The 22,425-nt window shown below is 39.9% G+C and overlaps 1 protein-coding gene across 1 annotated transcript; it reads left to right on the top strand.

Annotated features, from left to right (window-relative positions):
• LOC139464957 (slit homolog 2 protein-like) lies at positions 1-11,410 on the top strand. Its single transcript, XM_071246588.1, has 2 exons — positions 1-131; positions 6,233-11,410. The coding sequence occupies exons 1-2, from the start codon at positions 129-131 to the stop codon at positions 8,642-8,644; spliced, it is 2,415 nt and encodes an 804-aa protein (XP_071102689.1). The 5' UTR covers positions 1-128; the 3' UTR covers positions 8,645-11,410.
• Positions 11,411-22,425: the final 11,015 nt, after the last annotated feature.

Genomic DNA, 22,425 nt, shown 5'->3' with positions numbered 1-22,425 from the left:
GGCAGGGAGCGTTCAGCCTTTCACACGTAGCCTTTCACGTCGTATCCATACGGTGTTTGTTGGTCTCAAAGACAGTCGTTACAGGGTGTTCATACAAGTTCAAGTGCTGTGTGTTCCCAGTTACAACGATGGTGAGGTTTTTCAATACCCTCGTTAGAATATCTAGACTTTTATTCCGTATAATCCGACAATCGTATCTTTATAATTTGTGTTTACTCTTATCATTGTATCATTGCTAGTGAACTGTCGACGGTGCTGAATCTTACCCAGAACATGTATATTTCGTATCAGGTACAACCTTGTTTTGGCACGTGTATCAGTGAGGTAATATGTAGGATGACTTTGTTTAACGTGTATCACAGTGGTGTAACATTTAGATTGACCTTGTTCTGTCACGTGTATCACAGTGAGGTAACATGAAGAGTGACCTTGTTCTGTCACGTGTATCACAGTGGTGTAACATGTAGAGTTGCCTTGTCCTGTCACGTGTATCACAGTGGGGTAACATGTAGAGTTGCCTTGTCCTGTCACGTGTATCACAGTGGGGTAACATGTAGAGTTGCCTTGTCCTGTCACGTGTATCACAGTGGGGTAACATGTAGAGTTGCCTTGTCCTGTCACGTGTATCACAGTGGTGTAACATGTAGAGTTGCCTTGTCCTGTCACGTGTATCACAGTGGGGTAACATGTAGAGTTGCCTTGTCCTGTTACGTGTATCACAGTGGTGTAACATGTAGAGTTGCCTTGTCCTGTCACGTGTATCACAGTGGGGTAACATGTAGAGTTGCCTTGTCCTGTCACGTGTATCACAGTGGGGTAACATGTAGAGTTGCCTTGTCCTGTCACGTGTATCACAGTGGTGTAACGTGTAGAGTTGCCTTGTCCTGTCACGTGTATCACAGTGGTGTAACATGTAGAGTGACCTTGTTCTGTCACGTGTATCACAGTGGTGTAACATGTAGAGTTGCCTTGTCCTGTCACGTGTATCACAGTGGTGTAACATGTAGAGTTGCCTTGTCCTGTCACGTGTATCACAGTGGTGTAACATGTAGAGTTGCCTTGTCCTGTCACGTGTATCACAGTGGTGAAACATGTAGAGTTGCCTTGTCCTGTCACGTGTATCACAGTGGTGTAACATGTAGAGTTGCCTTGTTCTGTCACGTGTATCACAGTGGTGTAACATGTAGAGTGACCTTGTTCTGTCACGTGTATCACAGTGGTGTAACATGTAGAGTTGCCTTGTCCTGTCACGTGTATCACAGTGAGGTAACATGAAGAGTGACCTTGTTCTGTCACGTGTATCACAGTGAGGTAACATGTAGAGTGACCTTGTTCTGTCACGTGTATCACAGTGGTGTAACATGTAGAGTTGCCTTGTTCTGTCACGTGTATCACAGTGAGGTAACATGAAGAGTGACCTTGTTCTGTCACGTGTATCACAGTGAGGTAACATGAAGAGTGACCTTGTCCTGTCACGTGTATCACAGTGGTGTAACATGTAGAGTGACCTTGTTCTGTCACGTGTATCACAGTGGTGTAACATGTAGAGTGACCTTGTTCTGTCACGTGTATCACAGTGGTGTAACATGTAGAGTTGCCTTGTTCTGTCACGTGTATCACAGTGGTGTAACATGTAGAGTTGCCTTGTTCTGTCACGTGTATCACAGTGAGGTAACATGTAGAGTGACCTTGTCCTGTCACGTGTATCACAGTGGTGTAACATGTAGAGTTGCCTTGTTCTGTCACGTGTATCACAGTGGTGTAACATGTAGAGTTGCCTTGTTCTGTCACGTGTATCACAGTGGTGTAACATGTAGAGTTGCCTTGTTCTGTCACGTGTATCACAGTGAGGTAACATGTAGAGTGACCTTGTCCTGTCACGTGTATCACAGTGGTGTAACATGTAGAGTGACCTTGTCCTGTCACGTGTATCACAGTGGTGTAACATGTAGAGTGACCTTGTTCTGTCACGTGTATCACAGTGGTGTAACATGTAGAGTTGCCTTGTCCTGTCACGTGTATCACAGTGAGGTAACATGAAGAGTGACCTTGTTCTGTCACGTGTATCACAGTGGTGTAACATGTAGAGTGACCTTGTTCTGTCACGTGTATCACAGTGGTGTAACATGTAGAGTTGCCTTGTTCTGTCACGTGTATCACAGTGAGGTAACATGTAGAGTGACCTTGTCCTGTCACGTGTATCACAGTGGTGTAACATGTAGAGTTGCCTTGTCCTGCCACGTGTATCACAGTGGTGTAACATGTAGAGTTGCCTTGTTCTGTCACGTGTATCACAGTGGTGTAACATGTAGAGTTGCCTTGTCCTGTCACGTGTATCACAGTGGTGTAACATGTAGAGTTGCCTTGTCCTGTCACGTGTATCACAGTGGTGTAACATGTAGAGTTGCCTTGTCCTGTCACGTGTATCACAGTGGTGTAACATGTAGAGTTGCGTTGTCCTGTCACGTGTATCACAGTGGTGTAACATGTAGAGTTGCCTTGTCCTGTCACGTGTATCACAGTGGTGTAACATGTAGAGTTGCCTTGTCCTGCCACGTGTATCACAGTGGTGTAACATGTAGAGTGACCTTGTCCTGTCACGTGTATCACAGTGGTGTAACATGTAGAGTTGCCTTGTCCTGTCACGTGTATCACAGTGGTGTAACATGTAGAGTTGCCCTGTCCTGTCACGTGTATCACAGTGGTGTAACATGTAGAGTTGCCTTGTCCTGTCACGTGTATCACAGTGGTGTAACATGTAGAGTTGCCTTGTCCTGTCACGTGTATCACAGTGGTGTAACATGTAGAGTTGCCTTGTCCTGTCACGTGTATCACAGTGGTGTAACATGTAGAGTTGCCTTGTTCTGTCACGTGTATCACAGTGAGGTAACATGAAGAGTGACCTTGTTCTGTCACGTGTATCACAGTGGTGTAACATGTAGAGTTGCCTTGTTCTGTCACGTGTATCACAGTGGTGTAACATGTAGAGTGACCTTGTTCTGTCACGTGTATCACAGTGGTGTAACATGTAGAGTTGCCTTGTCCTGTCACGTGTATCACAGTGAGGTAACATGTAGAGTGACCTTGTTCTGTCACGTGTATCACAGTGGTGTAACATGTAGAGTGACCTTGTTCTGTCACGTGTATCACAGTGGTGTAACATGTAGAGTGACCTTGTTCTGTCACGTGTATCACAGTGAGGTAACATGTAGAGTTGCCTTGTCCTGTCACGTGTATCACAGTGGGGTAACATGGAGAGTGACCTTGTTCTGTCACGTGTATCACAGTGAGGTAACATGTAGAGTGACCTTGTTCTGTCACGTGTATCACAGTGGGGTAACATGGAGAGTGACCTTGTTCTGTCACGTGTATCACAGTGAGGTAACATGAAGAGTGACCTTGTTCTGTCACGTGTACCACAGTGAGGTAACATGTAGTGTGACCTTGTTCTGTCACGTGTATCACAGTGAGGTAACATTTAGAGTGACCTTGTTCTGTCACGTGTATCACAGTGAGGTAACATGTAGGGTGACCTTGTTCTGTCACGTGTATCACAATGAGGTAACCCTTAAAAAGAGGCTTATATAAGGAGTAGCCCATCCCCACAGTAGAGCAAAGCACAATAAAACGATGGTTGTGGTGTTTTCTTTTGGTGGCAGACATGTTTTTGGTGGTAAAATGCACATTTGTGTGTAAAAATTAAGTAAATCAAATGAATGTCTCTAAAGAAGTCAGTTTGCATATTGCAATAAACAAAATATTATAAACAAAATCTGTGTGCTGACTTAGGAAACCTATAAAAAAAACAAATGAACAATAAGCAAAATTGTTTAAGTCGACTTATGGGCCAAAATATGTCAAAAACAGGACAAAATCACTCAATTTTCTTTTTCAAATTATTCCAAAACTGAAGATAATGTAATCTCTATTTTGACATTCATGTCGTATGATATCTCAAAATCTGCCTGAATGCTTTAGGAACTTACAAAAAAATCCACAATTAATGTAGGTATAACATGATGTATAAAAATTTAGTAATTGTGATCCCACCCCAATCCTGTTAAGGAAACAACAAATGCATACAAACATAGTTTTAAAATTACTACATGTATGAGAACACTAACGTTCTCGTACACCAATTTGTTTTATTTGAACACATGATTCGTTTTAGTATCTTACGTATATGTATGTATCCAATATGGCGGACAAAATAGCCTCCAAGATGGCCACCAATACATGAAAATGACAATATTTCATCTTCACTTCGGAATGTATGAGAAAGTTAAATGTCAAAATTTAGGTTTCGACCAGGAACTCCATCTATCATGTTATTGTCATATATAAGATAATTATCGCCTATGTTATGTACTATAATTGCTGATCATATTGACTTACTTTGAAGTGTCAATGTGAAGCACTTATGTGCAACTGCTTCAATATTGTAAGTAACTCATTACTAAATACATTATTTTTCTCCAATGCAGTAAAATACATCTAGTCTCTGCCACCATTGACACTGTCATTAAAACGTTCAGGTTCATTTGACATATGATCTGTCACTGCAAATCAGATGAGTGATATATCTGCAGCAATAGGGTCGTCTAAAACATGGCTCTCAACATGTGTTGCTTGAAAACATCTTATATAGGTGGAACATTGTAGCTGCCTTGTTAGTGTTTGAGGCTTGGACATAGCCTAGATTATCCAAGTGTTCAAAAGTATAACAGGAGGACGAATGCTCCAGCAGAGTTAAGGGACATTTCTAGGGGTCTCAATCCAAAATGACAACTTCCTCAACATTTCATCATGTGTCAGCAATGTCGAGAAAGCTGTCTTCTTTGAATTTATAACCAGGCATCACTTTAAGAATATCACGTTTCACAATGTTCTTCTAGATCACAATTACCAGCGTGCAACTGCCTTTCACGATTCACTTACAAATAAATAACAGAGAATACCCAGTCTAGATTAACTCAGCTCAGTGCAATTACGGTATTGAAGCTTGAGTCCAAAGCAGTATATCGTTAAGTTACACAAAAATGTGAGTTCAAATAATTTTCATAAGATCTTATCCTTATCATTATCTCGGCTAATATTTAGCCATCTAATATGATATCTAACTTGATATTAGAGGTTGGCACACTCCACCGACCCACCCACCCCTCTCTCTAACCCTCTTAACCGTTTAAACAGTTTCAGTACTTGGTGCATCTTGCTCTGAGATGCTCACAATACGACAACATCAACACGAAGCAAGAGCTTAGACGTATCCGTTCTGTACATTCCTACAATCATTGCTCGACTCTTGCTTGCTGCTGTATATATCAAAGTAAAGTGATGAAATATTCAGATAATCACTTTTTTAATGTCTAAATGTGTTTCGATTGGACATCGCACAACAGTTGACATTTCTCTTCTGACTCTTCTAGACGTACCTCGCGTTGACTCGAGAGCGGGAAGGGGTAATTAATGAATGACTGCAATAACTATATTCCACATTTTTCATGACCATGTTATGTTCAAAGTATGTTGATATCTTGGATATTGAGCCCCTGACATGTGTTACATGTCATTAACGTGTAGAGTTAAAACACACAAAGCTTTTGTTCCTTTTGTTCCTGTCAGCGACCCTTAAAATTCAGTATTGCAGCAGATAGCACAACAAAATATCTATTAAAAAGTTTGGGGGACTATATTTGATTTTCTCTATTTTCTCCATTTTAAAAACAGAAAATTGCATTTTGACCCCAAAACAGTATGTGCCACTAAAACATGTGACCACAACCACCATTTTCTAGTCTGTTGGATACAAAAAGATAAGGAAAACCTAAGTTTGCTTTGTTCTACTTTGGGGTTGGGTATGTCGGCAGTTTGAGGGTCTGGCCACTACTCTATAAAGGATATGAACAATGTCAATTTGTTTGTTGACTTTTTAAAATGACATTGACATTGTGCTCTAAAAATGAAACTTCCATTCACATTGTACGTTCTCTATATTTAATTCACTCATAACGAACACACTGTAGGTGTGGTTATTCCATGAAAACATTGGGTATGGGAAAATAGATGGTACGGAAAAAATCTAAATTAGTACAAGCAGCCACATACATATACGTCGCCATGTGAGTGAAAGGATCTTGAGGGCGACGATAATTCCACGTCACTTCACCTCACCGAACATAACATGTATATTATTTGTAACCTGCTTGTATGTCTTGATGTCACATTCCAGATCGTTCCCCGAGGCATGATGAGATTTACATGCGTATCTCTCCTGATGTGGATAGTATCCGGAAATACAGAACCATATTTATGTCCAGACAGATGCACGTGCAGTGCTTCGACTATCACATGTTCGGGTCTCACACTCTTCCCAGACATCCGCTCCGATTCTGCTGTTACTGTGACAATCACCAGCTCTACCCTTTCACTACCAACCACCGCCTTCAATACACTGCCAAAACTGACCCAGATTAGTTTGGGTAATGTGAACATCACAAGAATAGAAAGACGTGCCTTCAAGGATATATCGGGAGGTGCTGTGCTGCTGAATAATGTCTCCATCTTGGCAATTGAAGAGGAAGCATTCTACAACTTGAATAGAACAAGGGTTGATATTTCTAACTTTGAGCTGGACGTGCTGCCCTCCAGAACATTTCACAATGTGTCCTCATCCTCCTTTTCTCTATCACATGGACGAGTCACAACAGTCCAGTCACAAGCCTTCAGCCATATGGATGTTTCATTCCTGAAGATACACAAAGTCAGCATCACGACCCTTCAGCCTCACGCCTTTCAGAATGTCACAGCGTCCTACTTTGACATTTATAATTCAAACATCTCGACGATCGGTTCAAACTCTTTCGGTAATCTTACAGCATCCTTCCTGAATATATACAACGTAAGAATCATCTCCATCCAACCTTATGCCTTCAACAACATGACTGTCACTCACATGAAACTGTACAATGCTAACATCACCTCTATCCAGCAATATGCCTTCAACAACATGTCTGCATCCCACATGACAATCAACAATGCTTACATTGACAGTCTTCAGTTTCGAGCTTTCAACAACGTGACTGTATCACATATGAGTATGTTCAATGTTAATATCACCACTATCCAGCCCTATGCCTTTCATAATATGACTGTCGCACACATGAACATATACAATGCGACCATCACTACCATCCAATCCTATGCCTTTAACAACATGACTGTCTCTCACATGAAACTGTACAATGCAAACATCACCACCATCCAGTCTCAAGCCTTCAGCAATCTCACCATCTCATTCCTCAACATCTTCAGTGTCAACATTACCACCATCCAGCCACACGGCTTTGGAGAAAACTTAACTGCTTCCTTCTTCAACTTCTATAACAGCACCATTACCACTCTCCACGACTACGCCTTTAACAACAAAAGCAGCGCCGTTGTTCGCGCATTCGTGTACAACATGGTCGTCACTGAAGGCGGGTGTCAAGCTCTAAACGGTGTAGGGAGGACCAGGAACGTTACCTTTCTTAGAAAATGTGGTGGTATTGATGACACAAATGATGGTAGCAGACAGTGTCCAGACAGATGTACGTGCAGTGCTTCGACTATCACATGTTCGGGTCTCACACTCTTCCCAGACATCCGCTCCGATTCTGCTGTTAGTGTGACAATCACCAACTCAACCCTTCCACTACCAACCACCGCCTTCAGTACACTGCCAAAACTGACCCAGATTAGTTTGGGTAATGTGAACATCACAAGAATAGAAAGACATGCCTTCAAGGATATGTCGGGAGGTGCTGTGCTGCTGAATAATGTCTCCATCTTGGCAGTTGAAGAGGACGCTTTCTACAACTTGAATAGAACAAGGGTTGATATTTCTAACTTTGAGCTGGACGTGCTGCCCTCCAGAACATTCCACAATGTGTCCTCATCCTCCTTTTCTCTATCACATGGACGAGTCACAACAGTCCAGTCACAAGCCTTCAGCCATATGGATGTTTCATTCCTGAAGATACACAAAGTCAGCATCACGACCCTTCAGCCTCACGCCTTTCAGAATGTCACAGCGTCCTTCTTTGACATTTATAATTCAAACATCTCGACGATCGGTTCAAACTCTTTCGGTAATCTTACAGCATCCTTCCTGAATATATACAACGTAAGCATCATCTCTATCCAACCTTATGCCTTCAACAACATGACTGTCTTTCACATGAAACTGTACAATGCAAACATCACCACCATCCAGTCTCAAGCCTTCAGCAATCTCACCATCTCATTCCTCAACATCTTCAGTGTCAACATTACCACCATCCAGCCACAAGGCTTTGGAGAAAACTTAACTGCTTCCTTCTTCAACTTCTATAACAGCACCATCACCACTCTCCACGACTACGCCTTTAACAACAAAAGCAGCGCCGTTGTTCGCGCATTCGTGTACAACATGGTCGTCACTGAAGGCGGGTGTCAAGCTCTAAACGGTGTAGGGAGGACCAGGAACGTTACCTTTCTTAGAAAATGTAACAGCAGTTTAGAAGTGGAAGTCATACCTCAAAATGGTGGCATTGCGCATGTCACGTATTTCTATGACCTTGGATTTTTCTTTACATTAGTAACTGGTCTATTGATGTTGCAGTAGCTTCAATACGTCAAGGTCAAGTCAAACACACTCGTCTGCTGGTAACTGAGCAGATGATGGACCCAATGACCAGTGAAATCAACTTCCTATAGGTATAACAAACAATGACTAATTGCTGTCAAACAGTGTTTAAGAGTGGTCATATCTCATTAGTTAGGCCTGCTTCTTCCACCACTGTCAAACCCTGTGGAGAAAAACTCTAAACCTTGGACACAAGAGTCTGAACAAGAAAGACCCACAAGTGAGTCTACCCGTGAAGATCCGAAGTCGACTAGAGACCCGTGAAGATCCGTTTTAGAATAGGTCTCCAGCAACCCATGCTTGCTGTAACAGGTGACTATACTTGTCGTAAGAAGCGACTAACGGGATCGGGTGGTCAGGCTCGCTTAATTGGTTGATGCATGTCATCGAATCCCATTTGAGTAGATCGATACTCATGATGTCAATAACTTGATTTTCTGGTCTGGACTCGATTATTTACAGACCGCCGTCGTATAGCTGGAATATTGCTGAGTTTAGCAATAAACAAACAAACGAGTTAGGCAGTGGGTTAGAAGAGCTTATGGTCTGGCACTGCGTCCCCTGCATCTTGTCTAAAACACCAGATGTTGACTACGTCGTGGACTTCAGAGATTACATTGTGAACCCATGGGTTGATTACGAAGCGAGAGGTCCCTTTCCCAAACCAAACTTTAGAGCTGCACCACCGAACCACAAAATAATCCACTAAGAAATTAAAAACAGCCTTGCTCGACTAAAAGACCATCTCCGACAAGGCACATAAGACTCAACTCGAGTACCTGGATGCTGTTGGCCACCTTCCTCGCCTTTGGTCGTCTGAGAATGAACAATATGAACAAACCAAGTTTACAAAGTGAACAACATTAATGCTTCATGTACAGTATATTTAGGTATGTTTTCTTGCAAATGTACACTATGCAACATAGTAATATGATAATAGTCCTCCGTAGAAACGGTCATTTGTACAACATGAAAACGAATAAGTTTAATCTTCAAATTGGACCTTTTTCATTGACTGGATTCTCCCAATAGGATTCTGAGGTAACAATCAGTTTATTGCTGTGCACTCAACTATAAATTGTGTTGTTTTAACCTGTCTAACTAATGGGTGTCTAACAAACGGGTGTCCACCTAAAGGGTGTCTAACTAATGGGTGTATAACTAATGGGTGTCTAACTAATGGGTGTAAAACTAATGTATGTCTATAACTGATGGGTGTCTATAACTAATTGGTGTCTAACTAATGGGTGTCCAACTTCAGGATGTCTAACTAATGGGTGTCTAAATCATGGGTGTCTCACTAATGGGTGCATAACTAATGGAAATCTATAACTAATGGGTGTCTAACTCATTTGCGTCCAACTAATGGATGTCTATTTGTAATGGGTATCAAACTGCCTAACTTATGGGTGTCCATGTAATGAGAGTCTAACTAATGGGTATCCAACTTATGGATATCAAACTTAGGGTGTCCATGTAATGAGAGTCTAACTAATGGGTATCCAACTTATGGGTGTCTAACTTATGGGTGTCCATGTAATGAGAGTCTAACTAATGGGTATCCAACTTATGGGTATCAAACTTAGGGTGTCCATGTAATGAGAGTCTAACTAATGGGTATCCAACTTATGGGTATCAAACTTAGGGTGTCCATGTAATGAGAGTCTAACTAATGGGTATCCAACTTATGGGTGTCTAACTTATGGGTGTCCATGTAATGAGAGTCTAACTAATGGGTGTCTAACTTATGGGTGTCCATGTAATGAGAGTCTAACTAATGGGTATCCAACTTATGGGTGTCTAACTTATGGGTGTCCATGTAATGAGAGTCTAACTAATGGGTATCCAACTTATGGGTATCAAACTTAGGGTGTCCATGTAATGAGAGACTAACAAATGGGTGTCTAACTTAGGGTGTCCATGTAATGAGAGTCTAAATAATGGGTATCCAACTTATGGGTGTCTAACTTATGGGTATCCAACTTATGGGTGTCTAACTTATGGGTATCCAACTTATGGGTGTCTAACTTATGGGTGTCTAACTTATGGGTATCCAACTTATGTGTGTCTAACTTATGGGTGTCCATGTAATGGGTGTCTAACTAATTGATGGAGGCTACCGTCAGAGTTTGAAGTATCTCCAATTGTTTCTGAGCCTCATTATGACACACTGCAGGCTTCCGGTACCTATATATAATCACAGCAGCCCATGTAAACAGAGCTATATGGATATTACCTTATATCAATCTATAGTATAATGAACGTACAAATGCTCATTGGTACTTCACAATGGTTCTGCAAATTCATGAGGTGATGTACGACCAAGCCTCGCTAGATCTTGTATGGGCTGATAAACATCTTCACTGGCGCTTTTCCCCTGTGGGCAATTTCAGGATCGTTTCATATCATTAAATCATGACATTAACGTTTTGGATTGTTTACATGTTTACAACTGTATTAAATACTATTAATTGTTGGTTATGTTCACGTTTGCTTCTGTTGTCAAAATGTATATATAATGTTATGATATGTAACCTGGTGAGCTTTCTTGATGTGTCACGCCTTTCGCATTTCGAGCATTTTTGTCTTCAAGTTAGTTTTCGAGTAGTTTTTATTACCCAGCATTGAATTTCTTGTGGTAATAATAAATAAACATGACCAAAAAAAACCAATCAGCATCTGTGGCTGACACACTCATTCACCCTTATGTAGTCTCGTTTGTATGCTATCATTACAATAAAACAATTATTTAACGTTTATATTATTGTTAACATACTGATATATTATGTATATATAACACTGCAAGTAAGCAAGTTGATATTCCTTTCGAAGTGTTGACCAACAATGTAACAATGCGATTCACATTGTGGGGTTTTGTTGGTTTGTTGTTTAACGCCCAGTCAGCAAAATTCCAGCTATATGACGGCGGTCTGTAAATAATCGAGTCTGGACCAGACAGTCCAGTACTTGGCATCATGGACATCGATCTACGCAATTGTGATAGTATGTCATGCATAAACCAATTCAGCGAACCTGACCACACGATCCAGTTAGTCGCCTCTTATAACAAGCATGGGGTTGTTGAAGACCAATTCTAACACAGAATCATCACGGAAGTAGCGGAAGTCTTTTGGCATTCATAATACAAGATCATGTTTATTGTAGTCATTAATCTAAAATGTGAAGCAGCTGTTTTATCTTTGCGGACCCTTACCTGTACAAACATCAAAATTTCATCCTCATCAATCTTCTATCACCTTTCGAAGCGCAGATTTTCGAGAACGCATGTTGGCATAGCAGGTAACTCAAAAGCCGCTCTACTGAAGCAGATCTTGACAAAGAGTAATCTCAACTCCTTATCCCGTTCAGCGATTCGAAACAACTGATGGAACAAAACGGACCGCCTCCGTGGACTAGTCTAGTGGTAGAGCGTCCGCCCGGAGAGCGGAAGGTCCGGGGTTCAAGTGACTGAGTTGAGTTTAACGTCGCTTTTAACAGTATTCCAGTTATATCGCGATGTGTCAGCTTAATGTGGGAGGAAAGCCAGAAGTGATGCAGGTCTCAGACGTTTACCACTTCGCTGAAACCCACAAGCACGGGTATGGTGCTGACAAACCTACAAACATAATTGCGGCAAACCGGGATTCGAACCCACAACCATAGGTTTCTGGCGTGCCCAAGGGACGCAAATCTGCACAGCGAATCGCGGCGCCTTAGACGACTGGACCCGACTGCGTCCTGTCAAAAGACGTTGAAAGATCGTACTTATTGTTACCATGTCTGGCGCTAGGCTTTAAAGGGGAAGTGTACACGAAAAATCACTTTCTTTCTTATTTTAATCAAAACGCAATTTTAGAATAAGTTGGTATCAGTGTTTAAAAATATACCCTCAAAAATATACTCTCACAGTGAAAGTAGGAAGCTCACGGTAAGTGTGAAAATGTCATGCCGTTATGAGGCCTTCGGTTTCCGAGCTAAACAGGCCTGAGTTATCCCCCTTAGATTATGATGTAATTGGTGCCAATGTAACTGGGTTCCTGTCTTCTCACAACGCAAAGGATATTAAGTACCGGTTTATGGTGATTCAACATGGCATCCGATACCTGATCCGAAGAAGTTCCCTTGACCCTTCAAGAAATCGCAAAACCATTCGCTTATGAACCATCAGAGTAAGCTTCGCGGTATGGAAACGATGAAAAGCAAGTGGAAACAAGAGAAGACCCACATCACCTGATGTGTCACCCGACCCCGACTCAACATCTACATACTTAGGCCTACCAGTGACAAGGTGGTAAGAATAACACTTTGATGTGTGTATACCTAAATTACCTATATGCTCATTACGACATTTCAGAAGCGGAAACAGACAGACAGACAGTTTATTCAGTATTTTAGGCATCAAGGCCCATAGTACAACGCAGATTGGATATTAACATTTGTCACATGATGTACATGATTAGATTTTAAATCAAGTTACACATTCCTCATTTTAAAGACATGTTTTAAGAATACAGAAACAACATGGATCATATCAGGATTTTCAGAGTTTAGCAGATTTATCATTAACTGACGGTCTTTAAAAATACCTTGCAACATGGGGAGAAATTTATACCTTAAATGGGAATACGTTTCACATATAAGCAAGACATGGTAATTGACTTATGAAATTCCGATAATGAGTTGAATTCGCTTGAAATTGATGCATAATCGATTCAGGCTAAGAATGACGCAGGCTTTGAAGCCAGACAGATCGTGTATATGTCGTGTCTTCGAAATGAAGCGTCCATTCGAAGCTATAACACAGAATGCTCGACTTACCAAAAGAAATCACTGAGATCCACACTGTCGTGTATTGCATCTGGAAATCGAAACGCGCCACCTCAAGCAGTAATCCCCGTTATCAGCAGTCGTAGTAAGACTCAAACACACACCCAAAGTTCACGGAACGTTAATAGCAATCCATTTTCAGCATCAGCCGGGTCTGGACTTCTTTCCAACGCAAACATAACTAGGTGCAACTTTCATTTCAAGCGAATGACATTGCCGTAGCCGTGTAAAAATCTCAAAACCGGCAAATTTTCTGATTATCAACTTGCCAAAATAAAAGTGTCCTTTATATAATTTTTCTCTTGATATTAGAGAATATGATACTTGAGAAGTACTTTCTAGATCAATGCAGTGCATTGATGTGTTTAATTAATAAGAAAATAATTAATTAATTAGCCTTATCCACTAGGACATTCAACTCCGTTACGGGTCACAAAATGGAAAGTAATTTAAATAGCGCTACGTTAAATATAAAATCATATTCAACAATTACTTTAAATGTGAATACAATTCAATGTTAATACAAATGGAAATTGGCTAAATAAAATGTATGACTGGACATTTGTAAGTGCTCCCTCAATATTTCAAAAGTTTGTTTAGACAACAAAATCATTTACATGAAGGACGGTATCCAAAATATGTTATTTTTCATCTTTTGTCACAACATATATTATCATTAATCCTAATCTAAAGTTAACACTCATAAAAACAACAAAGTTTTTCGGCAGTTGTCATAAGAAGTCATCTATTTAAAAAATCCTGATGTAACAGAGTTGAGTTTGTTGTAACGGAGTTGTAACTCATAAATTTTGTTATTGCTATATAGCATACAATAGCAACCTTGTCATCCATTTTGAGATGAAATGTTAAAATACATGTACTGAATTGTGTTACTTGTTAGGACTTTGGTACTCATGGTTTTTAAGCCAGTTACTGCAGTAATGGCATACAAAAGTAGGTCTACTAAATTACTAATGTTCAGCCCTTTGTATAGACGTTGAAATAAATAAGCACAAAAACTTCTTATTATGCCATTTTAGATCACTTTTAGTTACAAAATTCACAATTGTAATGATCAAATTCCCTATCAATCATTACATTAACACTGTCACAAAATATGCTGTTTATAAACTCACGGGCAAAAGAAACGCTGGTTTTATAAACGTTGACACAGTTTTGATCAAAAGCTAAAACCATGATTCGATACCATATAAAAACATTCTCCCAAACGCACCAATTATTTCCTAGGGGTTGTGGCGAATCTGCAGCACGTGATTTTCGGAGAAATACGTTTTTTCCCTCTTTTTGTAAAAATTGCATACGGAAAATTTCGTGCTAGATTTAGATATAAATTGTGCACAGAAACCTTCTGTAGCATTGAATCGTTTAGATTTCACCAACAAGAATGCCACGTTTGACGTCTGAGCAGCGAGAGAGGGCAATAGGAATGTTGCAGATGGGTGAAACTCAGACCAGAGTTGCAGAAATCATGAACTGTCACAAAACCACCATCGAGAGACTGGTGAAACGTTTAAGAGATACTGGCCGGACATCAGACAAATCACGAAGTGGCAGACCATGAGTAACCACGCCCAACGAAGACCGCTATTTGCGTATGTTGCACCTACGTAACAGATTCCTCACTGTGACGTCATCAGCACAAAATGCTTTCAATCACACCGTCAGCAGAAGGACTGTACCCCGACGTCTTCGCCATTTTGGTTTGAGAGCTTATCGACCTTTGAGGGGAATGACCTTGACCCGACAACATAGACTCAACAGATTGAGGTGGGCTCGTACAGTGCAACGCTGGCAAAGACGACATTTGGACAGAGTGCTGTTTACCGATGAGAGTAGGTTCCAGGTTTTGAGTGCTGACGGCCGATTGCGAGTTTACCGGCGTAGAGGCGAACGTACGTCACGTTGCTGCGTTCAGGAAGTGCACCCCCATGGCGTTGGCAGGTGATGATCTGGGGCGGTATTTGCGGTGACACCAAGACCGACCTGGTGGTTATAAATGGGAACCTCAATGCTAACGGCTATATCAGCCAGGTCCTTACACCAGCCGTTCTTCCATTCCTGCAGAATAATCCAAGAACGCTGTTGCAACAGGATAACGCCACTCCACATTCTGCACGTGTTACAAGAGACTTTTTGAATGCAAACAACATACAAGTTCTCCCGTGGCCAGCCCGATCCCCTGACATGAATCCAATAGAACACCTCTGGGACCATCTTGGGAGACGTATTCGGCAACGTCAGTATCCCCCACATGACACACATACCTTGACGCAGGCACTGCAAGAAGAGTGGCGTCTCATCACTCCAGCTAGTGTGACGTCGTGTCAGGGAGTGCATACGTGCTAGAGGCGGGCACACTCGATATTTACGATTAATTGTGATTTTCAGGTGTGTTATTGTTTGACAACAAGAAAAAGAACATGATCGAATTATGGACATTCAAACACCTCTTCCAAAAATGCTCATAATTCCTGAACATATCATCACGTTGCTGTCAGAGTTCGTAGACCTGATGTCTATTGTTGTTTCTGTAAAATAAAATGATATCTGTTGACATAATTTTTCATATGTCTTTATTAGATGCGAATAAGAGAAGCCAGCGTTTCTTTTGCCCGTGAGTTTACATGCATAATGACAGGCTTTCTGCAGCCAAAACACCATAGCCAGTCAGTCCCATCAATGTGAAAAACAACAGTTCAGAGTAGTGTGAGTGACCATTTTAAAGAAAAATTCTTATAATTGACTGTGGACAAATTATTTGGATAGGGTATAGGTATAGGGTTAAAAAAAATATAAAAATCTATGTACTGGCAATAACTGTCGCAATTGTGCAGATGTACAATTTTGTCCCCTCTGTTGCGCTGTACAACATTACAGAGTTGAGTGTAACGGAGTTGAGAAACCTTACTATATATGGCACAAATCCCACGATGCTTTGCTTTTTATGGAAATTAAAATACTCATTGCTAGCATGGTCTTACAAACCAATTTATCTTGGAAAAGTGTAGTAAATTAGAATTAGATATAGATATACAGACAGTGTAACAGAGTTGAGACTTAGGAAACATACTGTACAAACCAGAGACATCTTGATGTCATTGGCTTGTACATTGTACATACATGTGACATCTATCTATCACCAGCAGATGATCTTTATAGACATATTGCCAAAAGAGGAAGCGTATGAGAGTTATCTCCCATAGCGCAGTTATTTTTGAGTTTCGTTGTAACGGAGTTGAGTGCTTTTTGAGCGACATCTTTTTTTCCTAATTTATTTTTGTAAAATTAGGTTTTAGATACTAGTAGTAATGATAGGATACATGTAATTAATATTCATCTGAGTGTCTGGAAAACATTTTTTTTACATTTGTGTAATTTTGATCTAGTTCACGTATTATGTTTTAATCTGGTCCAGGAAAGTATTTGCTTATAAACAAACAAATATTAACTTGAAAGTACCTTTTTTAGCATTTTACATTTGAAAAAAGGTAAATGTGAATAGTCTTGAGTAAGAAATCTAATTCTTTAAATACATTTCTGCAAACAAACTACTGATGTACAGGTAAATTGTTACGGTGTTGAGATTTTCCCCGAGTCGCCATTTTCTGCCGTTTGTAAAACCAAGGAATGTCACTCCAAATGGAATGTTTGGACGGATGACGTCACGACGTCATGAATCTCCGCGTTGATATAGTTCGCTTCAAATAACTTAAGTTTGATGTTTAATGGATTGTTTTGTTATGATTTGTGTATCTGTCAATATAAGGATTGACGTTTTATTTGTTGACGTTCATCATCTGATGAAGACAGTGCCTCACGTGAGCAAATTTACCATATAGGGCTTCGTTCGATTACAAAAGCAGCACAGCCAGCGGGGCCTTCATGAGAGTGCTGTCCCTTTAGCCCGTTTCCATGCAAGGATCGTACACCATCCGCTTCAGATCAGTTTTAGAACCAGCAGGTACAAACTCTCAAGGAACAGGACAGCAACTCAGCAAGAGTCAATAAGCGCAACACAAATGAACTAATAAGTGCAATTCAGACAACGGACCCTTCCAACCATCACCGCGAATCTTACAATATGTTATCAGTGCATTGTTGTCTTCTCAGTCGCGATTTTGGAAAACGAAATAATTTCAGAGTGATTGTGCTGAGGGTTGTATTTTCAACAGCACGACGCCGAACAGAACAATAGGCTGTGCATCTGAGAAAATAGAATCACACACCACGTGAAACGGGTCTGATAAAGTCATATTGCATACGGTGTGTTTATTATTGAAATAGAACTCTCGGTAAATATGAAATATATGAACCGATTTAAATAATACAATTTTTTAGATACTTGTGATATTTTTTTATTGTTTTCCCTCAGAAACTACTTAGTAAATACTTTTCATGATGAAAAAAGTACAAGAAAAATAGGTTTATTTCCGTGTGAACTTGCCCTTTAAGGGCCTAAAACAAGTACTGGTCGGCTGGGAGTCAGTATACTGTGTCTGAGTGGGGTATTCATGTTTAACTGCGGCATGGTATCTCAGTGGGCTAGCACTATAAATCGGCATCAGTCCGGACTAGTACTAGCAGCCACACACTCACACGTGCATGCATGTGGCCATATAAGTGCAATAATCTTGGACGCGACGTTAAACCCCATTTCACCTTACCCCTTATGCAAAAACAGTTGGGATACCCAATGTGGAATCAATAAATTTCAGGAATTTAAACCAACGATCGGTTGTAGCTACTTGGGTTGTCAGTCAAGACACGAGGAAGTCATTTTGCGACACACCTCCAAAGTGTATCCCTTGTGGTGAAAGGTTCAACGTCATGCATATCTTGCTTTATTGCATGGACATTAATATTGGCTAGTATTGTGCAGTACCACCAGTAGCTAAAATATGGAACACTGTAAGGAACATTCTCGCGAATCAATCTTTGGAAACGAGTTTAATTTGTCAATAACACGAGAACGCGACATTTGGCCAAAATCTCGTGATCTCGCATTCACGTGTTTTTGTTACATTGCTCTTTTTGTAAAAAGTAGACAACGCGAACATGCGACATTTGGACATGATGTAAAATCTCGCAATGTCGACTTGTCAAATTAGGCCACAAACAAAACACGAAATCGCGAGAACGAGAGAATGCGACATTTCATTTTCTCGCGATCTCACGTTTTCGCGTTATCGCGTTTCAGACGAACATATCATAAGTTCAAGGCGCATGCGCTCGTTAGTAGTCCTGTGGTCATGCTTCTTTCATGCTCTTCATTCTCCAAGTAGCATTTAGCAAAATTATGACTTGAGCTTGAAAATGCTATGTAATTTACATAAACAAAGTCCTATGTAGAGTAGATTAGAGTCCTCTCCCGATGTAACAGTTTCCTGTGTACAATAAATAAAAACCTTCAACATGCTCAATATAATTAAATAAAAGAAACTGTGTACAGTAATGTCCAATGGTAGTGAAAACGGAAGTGTCCGAAAGCTGGAAACAAAACTATCCCCGTCAGTGAGTGAGTAACTATTGGTTAATGCCGCATCAGCAGTATTGCAGCTATTCACAGTTATAGAAACAATTCCAGCCACCAGCGATTTTCTCCATGAGGCAATATTATACATGGCTAGTATATTCATTAAAACAAACTTCTCATAACCCAATTAATAGCATTCGGCTGAGATGTTTTTACACGACAGCATATTTGCTACTTTAGGCCATACAAAATTGATTAATGTATTTCCTACCGCTACCGCCTGACTACAAAACATCCCGCCTTACATTATTCTTTTGGCTCCAAGTTCCTAGAAATGGAAATATGTGCGTTCTCACGTTCTTTACTTGATGAAGTACTCAACACACGTAGCCCAACTGAACACGCATGATGCATGTGAATCGCATCCTTCGACAGCAATTGTACACAGATGCCTCAATTAGTTCGATAAGTAAAAAATAAAATGCCTCCCTTCTCCCATGTTTTAAAAAAAATCAATCAAATTCTAACTATTAATTCATTGCGGCCTTAACATCCAAATGCTAGTCATGCTTATACTGGAAATGTCCCCCAATATACAGTCTGGGGGATCAGCATGCCTCTGAATAAGTGAGAGATTTTGGCACCACTTTGAAAAGTATTTATATTTCGGTTATATAACGGCTTGTCAGCTTGAAATAGGACGAAACCCACCATCATAGGTTCCTGGCATGCCCAAGGGATGCAACTCTACACAGTAAATTGCGACGCCTCAGACGACTGAAACCAGATGACTGCATCAGTAATTGGCAGAAAAAACGCGAGATAAATAGTTACATATGACTGCATAAGCACTTGACACAAATACCCGAGAACGCGAGAAAGGGGGGGGGGGGGGGGGGGGGGGGGTAATTTCGAGTGACAAAGAAAATAACAATTATTTGATACTTAATATTAAGACGGCAAAATATTACTCCGAAATTCCAGCATAGTTCGGCAAGGGAGAAAACTGGACTTTTATAGTCAGATGATGCACGCTAAAATATTCATCAATCAAGTAACGTGATAGAAACAGAAAATATTGAAAAGCTTGAACATTAAAGAAGTTGAATTAGAAAAGGAAATGACTTTGAAAGAAATAATACATTTTAAAAGAAATGGACGAAATTAGAAATCAACAAATGGAACTTAACAAAATTAAAACTGACGGAATTACAATGATCAATTATTGAGGATGATGCCGTCTTACGTAAAACATATGTTATTGAGGATGAACGCCATGTTATGATAAAATATTCCCGACATATATCCCTCCTGAAATTTCTTTCAGCAGCAATAGCAAATCGAATTAAAATAGTAGTCCCGACTATCATTAGTCACGATCAAAAAGGGTTTTTAAAGCAGATACATATCGGTGAATGTACCAGACTTATATACGACATTAAACATATTACATGAAAATACTGGGCTTACTTATATTGACTTATATAGATTGACTTCGAAAAAGCCTTTGATTTAGTTGAATTGCTTTGATTTCTTTAATTTTGGGCCTCCAATAAAAAAATGGATAAAGACATTAATATAAGGTCAGGTGTTTGGGTTAATGGATTTACGTCTGATGTCTTTACAGTTACAAGAGTGTATGGAATAATATATGATGTTAACTAAGAACTAGGCTGCACCTGATTTTATTATCTGCTATATGATCGAGCTAATAGATCCATCCGTAGAGAGAGCTGTATTTCATTTATCGTGTTGCATAATGTTATGATACCAGACTGCAATGTGATTACTCCTTAATATTGTAAATCTCATTATGCATATATCATTGATGTAGACTGAGACTTGAAAACATAATTATGCCTATTAGATGGCATTTATTGGCTTTAGAGAATAAGTAATAATCTTATGATGTGTTAGCATTCTCTGTAATGTAATCATAATATTTGCAAATTGGTTTTTCTTCTAAAATACGTACAGAGGCATTTTGCTGCATGTGTGCTAATTGTCGGGAATATTATTTGACTTTAACTTGTATAATTTCTGTGACTGTAGGTGCATAGCCATAGAGGCTTTAGACTGACTGTTTTGCACCATTCTGATTCTCTCGGCTTTGTGATCTCTGTATCATTCTTTCTAATACTTCCTACCAAAGAGGATGCAGACAAGGTGACCCACTGTCGCCGTACATATGTCTTATATTTGCAGAAATTCCTGCTGCGAGAAAACAACAAAAGTAAAAGGCATACAACTGCTCGATACAGAATACCTCTTGGCACAATTTGCAGACGATAAAAACAATCATACTTGACGGATCAGAATCATGCTTTCAGGCAACTATAGACATTCTGTGAAACATACGCATCTTTTTCTAGACTGAAAATAAACATCGAAAAACTAAAATGATATGGACAGGCTCGGAACAATATTCATTCACTCAGTGCGGTAATTCACAACATTTAGACTGGTCCCAACGACCCTTTACTCTACTGGGGATTCAGTTTCAACATAACAAGGCAGAAATGGTTGATCGGAACTATAAAGACAAACTAAAACAAATTGATAGAATAATGACACTGTGGTCCCTACGAGACCTCACACCTTTTGGTAGAATTTACCATCTCCAGATCATACTTTTACAACACTTCATAATCCCATAACAGACACTATTACTAGTCTGTGTGCCAAAATCTGATTAAATCCACACACACAATATGTGGGTTCCAAATCTGTATCATTAGATAGGAAAATTGAAAACCATTTATTCCATGTTATTTCAAAACTCTATATAAAGAATAAAATGGAAGCCGATTAGTCTGTGCCACGTTATTAAACGAATATGCATTAACAGAAAAAAATACGGAGTCAATTGAAATGGGAAAATTATATTAACACAGAAATATCGGAAGACATTTGGAGAACGCTAAACTATTTACCATTTAGAACATGGGTACAATGTGTGAAGTCCATATATTGTGTCCCCGCCGTGATATACCTGGAATTTTGCTGAAAGCAGGATAAAACCATACTCACTCACTCACTCACCATTTAGAACAACAAACAACACAAAGCTAAGATGGTTCCAATACCGTATTATTCATAGAAATCTGACCACAAATAACGATTTGAACAAGTATTAATTTATCACTTCCTCACTTCTTATCGAACTACTGAAACTGGATATATCCTACATTTGCTATTTGAATGTTGTTATATGGTAATGTATTTTACTGTTGAACAATTATTTTAACAATGTTACGTTGTTTCTGTTGAGATTCGGTGGACGCTCATTGCATTGTATTTGGGCAGTGATTAGTCGTCGGGAAGTTACTTTATTCAGATGCGTGTGTGCATTCGTCACCACTCGCCCCTTTCCGTAACCTGCAAGAAGACTCGTCCCCCTATCGATGAATGTTATGTGCGAAAATACGAGATAGCCGAA

The sequence above is a fragment of the Haliotis cracherodii genome, unplaced genomic scaffold (assembly GCF_022045235.1).
Source record: "Haliotis cracherodii isolate W230 unplaced genomic scaffold, xgHalCrac1.p SCAF_17, whole genome shotgun sequence".
NCBI lineage: Eukaryota > Metazoa > Mollusca > Gastropoda > Lepetellida > Haliotidae > Haliotis > Haliotis cracherodii.
This window is presented reverse-complemented; position numbering and strand designations above follow the sequence as displayed.